Genomic DNA, 10,580 nt, shown 5'->3' on the forward strand with positions numbered 1-10,580 from the left:
TTATAGATATTCTAACATTAAAGCACTAGACCTTTCCCGCGGCTTTGCCTGAAAAAAATATATAAAATATTCTATGTCCGTTCAATCATCTAAACATCGAAACATCTTTACAAATCTCCTCATTTATAATATTAGTAGGATTTTAGGCTACTGTAGATAGAAAATGCAAAATCTAGATTCAGATATTATAGAGACAGTTATTTTGGTAAACCCGTTGTGGATAAAAAATAAGCGTCATTTGATCGTCACTTTGATCTAATGCACAAACACCAAACACAAACTGCTATAATTTATTAAAAATAAATAGACTAATATAAATATAATAGTAAGTAAGTACACAGTGACAAAGCAAATAAAACATTTACGCCACAAACTACTGGGTAAATGTGCAATTGCCAACATTTCCCTCTCATCATTTTACTCATAAACTTCTGTTATTGTTTACACAAAAATGTCATGTAAAATGAATGAGCCAAGATAATTGAATATTGAAATATAATTTACGAACTGTCCATTTATTTAAAGCCTTTTTCTCTATTTTTAACGCTAAGTCTCTTTGAGGATAAATAGAGAGAGAGATAGCGTTCATAATCAATTTCGTATTACATACGTGCTGGGACCCAAAATTCTTAAATTTTCTTTAGGCTCTATCTATTATAAATACGCATACACAAAAAATTTATCACAATTTTAGAACCATGCATACGACAAGCTTACGTAGTAACGGCGTAATGGCCAAAATTAATATTGTCTATGTACATAGTATTGTTTATTATACACAGCGATAGTTTTCAGTCTAACACGTAGTGATTACGTGTTATGTAAATTTAACTATAAACTAACCTTTCCTGTTAGAATATTGGTTTCCTCTAAAAATCGAAAACAAATACTATTTTTAAATATAAGTTCTTCCTTTATTCATAACTAGTTTTTCTCCGCTTATTCGTAACCGTAGATTTCAGAAATATACAAACAAATTAAAAAGACCACTAGATGGCATATCAAGTTCAAACCTACACTAGTTTTAAAGTTAGACCTTTAATAATACAACTTTAATTACTGCGTCCTATAACTATATAAGTGTTCCAGCACCAGGCAAAAACCACGGCACAAACTGTAGTTTTTGCCTGACACTAGTGCATACAAACAGACAGACAGACAAAATTTCTAAAAATGATTCTTCTAGCATCTAATCCCTCATATTATTTTTTCTTAAATATCTCTCATGTACATATATTTTATTATATTATTGAGATAATAAATTTATTAGAAGAATATCTATTTTAGATCCTAAGGTATACATAGACTACTCACATACACTCGCAAGCAAAGCAGAGCAGTTGACAATTATCAAAATGTACAACTAAACATTCGCGTAGCAATCGATTCCGCTTAGCTTTGCTGTTAGTCAGAAGTGATAGATATACCAGCAGACGAGATACCATCCTTACCCCCTTATTTATAAAAATGTCAATCCTTTCATAAACCTATTTTAGCTGTTGAAGTTTTTTGTTTCTTCTGCACTAAATTCTCAATTTAAAAGAAAGTGACAGAACACTGCAATAGCTGAAATTGGTTTGTAAGGCGTTTTAATTTTTATGAATAAAGTGGAGAATCTATTACGAATACAAAACCTAGCGACAGTATTGGACCTTACCAAGTAATAGAAGAAACGGGAGCATTTACGACTTATTATTTTGTTCCGAATTGAACTCGTTGTACCTTACGTTGCGTTGGTAAGTCCCTACTTGCTACTATCCTTGACTGATTTACTAAAATATACGTGCCTAAGTAGGTAAGTACATCACTATTTCAAAACTTCGTTCCAGTTATTTTGTAACAATGTGATGAAATAACAAAGGTTTCCCAGATACTGCATTCCTGTCTGTCACTAGCAATGTTTTTTTTTAAATACGTTATACGCTCTGGAAACATTGAAAAAATATTTCGAGCATAGCAACAACGACTTTTATTTTTTCAATTATACATTTTACCACATCGTTAAATAATTCAAAAGTGATTAAGTGTTTTTTTTAAGGATGATAATGAAATGGTGGCCTCGTATGCGCCAACGGTATACGCTAGTGGGGCACCAGCGAAGGCTGATAGGTGAGGATGAAAAGGCACGTCAGTAGGCCCATCGTGATGAATACACCTAGAATTCGGTATGATGATTTCCAGGGAGGACCACATGGAAATCGACCTGACCTGATATACTCTATATTGGATTGGTTATACGCATTACTAACAATCTCTTCCCCTCAGAGATGAAGTGGTTAAAACGGGTAAGTGAAGTAGTTAAGATGGGTAGTGTTTTTTTTTTGATGGGTGAAAATGGTATGGTAACTCCGCCTGCGCTAACGGGATACGCTGGCGGAGCACCAGTGAAGGGTGATAGATGAGAATGAAAACAGGCCAGCTAGCCCATCATGATGAATTCATCAGGAATTAACCATGATAGTTTCCAGGGGGAACCGCGAGAAGGTCGACTTGGTTGGGTATATTGCTAGCAATGGGATTCTCAGTCTCCATTACTAACAATCCCTTTCCCCCCAGATGGGTAGTGTTTAGACAGACAGAAAGATAAATTAATATAAATATATACATTATAGTAATTTTCGTAGGATATAGGTGAAAGATTGGTGACAGGTTAGTCCCGGTAGAATAGGCCACCCCTTGCTTTTCTGTGGGTGTCGTAAGAGGTGACTAAGCAATGTCCCTATTAAAACATCTCTAAAAGCCCAATTGCGGTTGCCTACCCGTCTGCCAAGCGTGGCAACTACTGGCAAAACTCCACTCATAGGGAAACCATTTGTTCAGCAGTGAATAGTTAAAAGCCGAAGTTATAATGATGATAGTTCATAATATTTTTAGAATTAGTTGAGTTTTTTTTTATGCAACTTAGAATGGCAAACAAGCTGACGGCCCACCTGATGGACAGTGGTAACCGTCGGATATAGACATGAACAGTACCATGGACATAACAGAGTATACTGTTTCGCCCATGATACCCCTCATGCGTTGCCATTCCTGAGTACTTAGGTGTTATTCCTCTGTACCCTGTAAATTCACTGCCATATCTCACCCTTCAAACCGCAACATAGCTATACAAACACAGCGGCTTTACGGTAGAAACACGAATGAGACAGAGGTATCCAAGCAAGCGACTTTTGTACAAAGTAGTAGTTGATTCATTACAAACCTTCATATCCTTTCTCCTTATTTATTAGTCTAATATAATATCATTATTAATACTTATTAAAAATTATTTTTGGTACTTGGATTGAAACACATTTTTTTTTCATAAACGTCAAATTATTAGTTATTAGATACACAATACAGAAAATTCCAATGAAATCCCCTGCGTTGTTTTCACACGATACATGTATAAACAGATTGACAGAGAGGTAAACACCCAAGAAATGTAAACGTGTTATTTTGGCTTCAACTAAAGTTATACATAACACAATATTTACATTGTATTATTGTGCACAATTATTGTGTAACTGACAAGTTAACTTTCTACTGATTAATGTCCATCATATTTATCCAAATTTTCCCGGGGATTACCTACACATTACATACACCTACAATTAATATAGTTTCTATTGTATACAGTGAATATCAATACAAAATTTTGGGGGGAAAAGGATTCTTAGTAATGGGGTCTAATGAACCCATTGCTAGCAATATACACTATCAGGTTGATCTCTAGGCGGTTCCCCCTGGAAACCATCGTGGCAATTCGTCACGATGGACTAACTGACCTGCTTTCATCCTCATCTATCATCACTCACTGGTGAACCGCCAGCATATACCGATAGCACAGACGGGGTTACCATTCCATTATCACCCATTAAAAAAATACCAAATTTTTCATATTCAGTCAAAGGGATATTTAATTTACGTGAAGTTAACAAAATAACCCTGTCTGCGCTATTGGTATACACTGGCAGGGTAGACATATGACAATGATGAATTAATCAGATCCTGTCACTGAATTAACTACATTAATATTTAAAGACGACCTAATACGAAATATTGCTAGCAATGAATCTGTCAGATCGTATTATAAAAATACTTTCAACTATTTATTTAGGGAAATTTATTACGAGTGTTTCAGCATTTACATATTAAACTCCGTACCTCAAACTTGAGTACAACAAAGTATTGAGGTAGCAACTAATTTTATCTTGTACAGGTAAAAAATTATATTTAAATTCCTTCGAGTCGTCACGAAAACAATACAAACGACGACGGTAAGGTCGATTATATAAATCCAGGTCAGCGACCCAATTCTCCCTCTATATTGATGCTCAATCGTGTATCCTAATAATGCCAGAAATACGTTACACTGGCAAATGATCTTCGAAATTCAAGGTTGAATATAGGGTATTTGATATTGCTGTCATTATCAGTTCATCACTGTATTTTCTTAGCTTTGTTTTTTTCAATTTATCTCGCCTCAACCCAGAATTGAGAAGTTTTGTTTTTATTTTTAAACCTTCCATTACTCGTGCATGATCCTACAAAATAAAAATTTTAGAATCTGAATGCTTAAACACTAAACCATATGAAAAATAATTATTCATTAATTTGGATATGTTAAGCTTTGATATACATTAGAAGAACCGAAATGCAATAAATCTGCATAATAATAATAACTGCATTTAATTTAATTATATTGGAGAAAACCAAATAAATATGTCCATGTCGTATATGCATTTAAAAATGCAAACTGCATTTAATCTTTTTAACAATATGAGTTATATTCTCCTAGGCATTAATGTTAATACATTGATCATAGATTACAACTGATCATCGTCAGAATAAGAAGAAAAATCTTAATTATATCTTTGTTTGTATGTTAAGGATTAAGTTAAATTTATTTGCACAAACATGTGTGTGCAGTAGATATAATATTGGGTATTTTGTTTATGTTATAGTTCTGTCAAGATTTGCATGCTTTTTTTGTTTGGCGAATTGTAGCTTTACAAAAAAATATTGCAAATTATATAATATAGTCTATAGTATAATAATAAAATAACAAATAATAATGATATTCAAAAATAAATTCAGTGCCACGTTTCCATCAAAAGTTTCAACTCTTAGTGTAGATGGTCGTGTTACCGTGTAAACTTAACAAACAAAAATAACCTCTAATCCTATATTACTCGTAATATTAAGTATCAAATATTTGGTTTACAGTAATCGTGCGCCGGTCTCAAAATACCTATTCAAAACCTTGAGACAACACTTGTGGTTCATCAAATTTATTTTGGGGTGTCCATTAATGTCTGTGGCATGGGCTCCCCCGGCCACGGCGTTTTATAGTGTAGGTTACAACTAGGAATATTTTAATGGGTGATAATGGAAAGCTAAGGGGGGAAAGGGATTGTTAGTAATGGAGACTGAAAATCTCATTGCTAGCAATATACCCAACCAGGTCGACCTCCTCGCCGTTCTCCCTGGAAACTATCATGGTTAATTCCTGATGAATTCATCATGATGGGCTAACTGATCTGTTTTCATTCTGATCTATCATCTTTCACTGGTGCCCCGCCAGCGTATCCCGTTAGCGCAGGTGGGGTTACTCAATAATTAATGGGCTTCTCAATCTCCATTACTAACAATCCTTTTTCCCCTAAATGTTTATTATTCCGAAATCGAACCAACCGTCAGAATATAAGGCATTGTGTTAAACCGCTGTACCACCACCACCAAGTTCATGATGTCAAGGTCAAAATGGTCAGAATATCCGATTATTTTTTCAATATCTATTAAAAGAACGAGTGGAGAGAAATAAAATACGAAAGTAAGTAGATACAAAACCCGTACCAATTCCTTAACAACAACACGAAACTCATTTCGGTTTTTATTACGAACATCTACGCGCGTTCTTTTAGTTTTTAATGCGTAAACATTGATACACAAACAAAAGTTGCTATTCCTTACCGTATATTTTGATTTATTGCATTTCAAAATAAGATACCAAAAGAACCAGGCCATATGTTTAAAAAGTTTACGCAACTTGTGCATTTTCGCCACACATGATGAAAAAATCATACTTAAGTATGTTAGAATAATATAGGTCTAGCCGTATCTCGCTAAAAAATTTGTTCGCGGTCATATCGTGATATTAAGTAGCCTATATCCTTCCTCAAGAAATAAGGTACCAAAAGCAAAAGGTTAATTTTTCTAATTCGCCTGATAGTTTAAAAGATTTACGCGTTTAAACAAACACATTTGTTTTGAAAAATCTACGGGGCATCTTTGCCCCGCTTGAGTGGCAAATGATTATTATATTAGCCCTTAACTGTACACTATTGAACACTGGCCCTCTTGGGGGGTTTTGCCAGTACTTGCCACGTTTGGCAAACGGGTTAGCAACCGTAGTTAGGTTCTGGTAATGTTTTAAGAGAGATACTGCTGCCTATCTATGTTTTTTTCAATGGGTGATAATGGAATGGTAACCTCGCCTGAACTATCGGTATACGCCGACGGGGCATCAGTGAGAAATGATTGGTGAGAATGAAAAGGCAGATCAGTTAGCCCATTTTGACGAATTCAACGATAAATTAGTCACGTCGGTTTCCAGGGGGGACCACGTGGAGGTCGAACTGGTACTTGTAGTTAGCATTACTAATAATTTCTTTCACACGGTGTACACGTATTATATGGGATGGAGAAAGGTATAGGCTTTTTATACCGGTCAGTAACATATCTCGGTCACGCGGACGAAGTCACGGATAAAAGGTAGTATTATACGAGTATATAATGTAAAAATGAGTTTATTTGTTTGTTTTTTTTTAATGAGTGATAATGGAATGAGCTGCACTGGCAGAGCACTAGTGAGGTATGATGAGGATGAAAAGGCAGGCAGTTAGCCCATCGTGCTTATCTCAGCGCTTTTATTAACAGCTCAATCAATTGTCAGGAAATGTGGTATGCATAGGTAGTATTTGAAATAGGGAAGGATATGCCTTTCTCCATTCTAAATACTACGAAATATACCAATTGACTGGAACTGTCCAAAGTTAGCAAAGTTTTTTTTTTCTGTAATTTTGTTTTGTGCTACGCGCACATGCGCTTGGACATGTTTCATCAATTTCGAAATTTTTCTTAGAAATTTGTATATATACGAATAACATTTACTGATTAACAATTAAATAAGTGATTTTTATGTCCAAAAAAAATGTAATTATTTTTTTATACTACAAAAGTGGCACTGTAGCCGTTGGACTCCTGCAACACCGAACATAGCACTCTGAAAACCCCTCTAATATGCTCGAGAACTCTAAACTGTAGTTTCTATTTTGTTTGACATTTTTAAACATAAACTACGTAATTGTATTTTTAAATTTATTCATAGAAATTTTAAAGAAATGGAACCATATATTATTGTCATAGGTACTCGTCTGATAAGAGTTTATGATTTGTTTACCTACGCAACACCTTATAAATCGCTAATGTGCAAGAAAAATCACGAATTTTGGGGTAATGGTAATTTTTAATCAAATAATTGGCATCACTTATTACAGTAATCATTAATCTGATTTAGATAGTTACACTAGCCAAATTAAAACGTATTTTTTTCAATAAACAATATTTGTTAAAATAATAATTATGGTAATAAAATTACATAAGAGAATAATAAACGAAATTTGCAATTTTAACATTACACCTATTTAACATTCGCAAATTTAAAAAAAAAAACACCTACCGCTTTTCCCGACAGAGGGCGCGCCCACCACCGCCAATTTCACTTCAGAAAGCGAAGACTTCTTCCTTCTGATACCCCGAGTTGTCATTGTCGCGCAATCATCGTAACGCCGCAGTTGCGGTGTTCAAGCGGCGTGTGCGCACACAAGCTGCGAACACCAAACTCACCAAAGTCGAAACAAAACCGGTCGCCCGCCAGCTAAAAATACACGAAGCGACATCTGTAGCCATGTTAATAGGTCAAGATCTGGCCAAGATCAGATCCGTGCGAATAGGCATGTTTACGCCGTCTTCCTGGCCTGGCCACGCGCGTCCGTGGCGGCAGGCCAACGCCACCCGAGCTCTTGATCTTGTTCTGCCGAGGATTAATTTGTCTAGAATATTACACACCTACTAAACTGTCGATCAGCTGACTCTGTTTTGATTGTTGAGATATTGACGGTTCAAATAAACTCACGCTCGTAACGTATTACTATGTAAACATTATTCTACTCCATGATTAAATTGTACATAAATATATGTCATTAATTGTTTTTATATAATTTTTTCCACGAATTATATTTTCATCATCATAACATTGTTAAACTAATATTAAAACATGTAAAAATAAAAAAATAATTAAACGATATATGTACGTTGGAGATACGAGTATTTGAGAAAATATGAGGCAACTTAATAGAAGCAACATTTTTTTTAATAATTAAAATTTAGTCTATATGTATGTTTATTTCAGTGTCACGCAAAAACTACTATACATAATAGAATGTTATTTCCACAGTTTTGTCTTTGAAGTTCTAACATAAAATCTGGTATATTTTTAATTTCGATACACCATCTAGAAGCTTTATATCATTGGTTTTCCTACTTCTGAAATCCACAAATACAATGTTGCGGGCAAAACACTAGGAGCATATAAAAAATTAAAACCCAAAACTTTAAGTACATGTCGTCAAAGGGATTTTTAGGCTAACAACTTGGAAACCGTCGTAGTTAATTCCATATGAACTCACCACAGTAGGCTAGCTGATTGGACTTCATTCTTCACTTTATCTATCACATATAGATACCCCGGCAGCGTATGGAATGCGGGTGGAATACCATTCCATTATAAGAACGGCAGTATTACGTCTTTGTCGAATTGTTTAGAAATCATACGGAAGCTATAAAGAGGTACACGAGCCACAAGTGGTATGGTTATGAATTCCAGCGTCATTTCCTCTCAATTTGGCATCTAATCAAGTTTTACCACTCGTAAAGCCATCACCATAATTTTTTGTTAAGAGAGGGACTCGCTAAAGACCAGCGCTGTGCAGCTGTACACATTATACAACGGATTGTGCTCAGAGGAATTATTCAATATGATGCCTATGGCCACTTTCTATCATCGTACGGCTCGCCATCGACAGGGAGTTCACCCTCATACCTTACAGCCTAAATGGTCGCGTACAACGCGGTTTCAGAGATACTTTCTCCCACGAACACTCAGGTTATGGAATGAGCTCCCTGCCGAGGTTTTCCCAAGAGACTACAGCATGGGGTTCTTCAAAAGGGGGTAAAGAGGTTTCTTCAGGGTCGGCAACGCGCGCGTAATACCTCTGGTATTGCAGGCGTTCATAGGCTACGGTAACGGCTTACCATCAGGTGGGCCGTATGCTTGTTTGCCACCCCAGTGGTATAAATAAAAATTGTACTGGGACACTCATAGCATCAGCTGAGCCAGTTCCTTTTGCCTAATATGAAACACTTCTTTTATATAATATTACTATATTTTCGGTTGTAACTAGATAGATAGATAGATAAACACTTTATTTGAGCCATTTATGACACACGTAAATTAACAAATAAGTTTATACAATCAGATTATTTACATTTTTTAAAATAAGTATGTGTTTTCTTTTTTCTTGGCAACAAATATTTTCCATTCTATTCTATTCTATCATTTCAATTGCCTCTATTTAAAAACGGAGCCAATTCTGAGACGCCATTTCTGTAAAATTATCATTTAACCTAATATTTTATTTTAGAAATTTAGCAAAATTACTTTTTATTTGTGGACCATCATACACTAAAATTATAATAATTTTGACTCAAATCTATTAGAAAATTAGTTCATATTGTTTCTAACAATAAATATTTCGGTATAATATCAAATTGAAATTTTTATTTTACAAATTGACAATAGGCCTTTCAGAATCCATCCCCAATGACTCGACATTGCCATAGAAATCATACCATAATAACAAAAATATTGACTTCAAATATGATAAAATTTATATAGTAGACAAAACAAGAGTGAAACCTATTAATAATGAAAAAAGAATTGTCTAAATCTCGTCAGAATTAAAAATGCCCTGTAACATACAAAATCTGTAGCTTTTGCAGGAAACAATAAAGATCTATCTATTTATACAAAAAAGTTATATATTTTTTGTATATGAGAATACGTCGATAATGAAGTATTAAGTCGATATGAGAATTTAAAGAAGAGAGACTTCTAATAAAGGGGATTAATAATAAGGGAAATAAATAATAAGGGGATTAACCTCCACGAGGTTGTCTCTATAAACTATCGTGGTTAACTCCTGATAAATTAAACTCAATGAGCAACTAACCTAAATTCATCCTCGTTTATTATTCCTCACTGGTCCTCTATGGTATGGTATGCTGCCTCATCAGCATATACAGATAGCGTAGGCGAGTTTATCATTTCATTTTTATCCTATAAGAAAAAAAGAAGTATTAACCGGCCTATTTCAATTGTTACGTTCCCAACACAACATAGAGCCCCCCTCTATGTTGTGTTATGTGTAAAGAGATTATTAGTAATGGGGTCTAATTTTCCCATTCTAGCAATACAC

General features: G+C 34.7%; 1 protein-coding gene across 1 annotated transcript in view; it reads right to left on the reverse strand.

The window, feature by feature from the left end:
- LOC113517064 (ras-related and estrogen-regulated growth inhibitor) overlaps nt 1–7,917 on the reverse strand; it is a 36,447-nt gene extending 28,530 nt beyond the window's left edge. The window contains exon 1 of the mRNA XM_052895501.1: nt 7,724–7,917. Within this exon, the coding sequence (XP_052751461.1) occupies nt 7,724–7,811 (88 nt within the window). The 5' untranslated portion in view covers nt 7,812–7,917. The remainder of the gene's footprint in view (nt 1–7,723) is intronic.
- Nucleotides 7,918–10,580: the final 2,663 nt, after the last annotated feature.

This window comes from Galleria mellonella, unplaced genomic scaffold, assembly GCF_026898425.1.
Source record: "Galleria mellonella isolate WM207_F2 unplaced genomic scaffold, CSIRO_AGI_GalMel_v1 utg28, whole genome shotgun sequence".
NCBI lineage: Eukaryota > Metazoa > Arthropoda > Insecta > Lepidoptera > Pyralidae > Galleria > Galleria mellonella.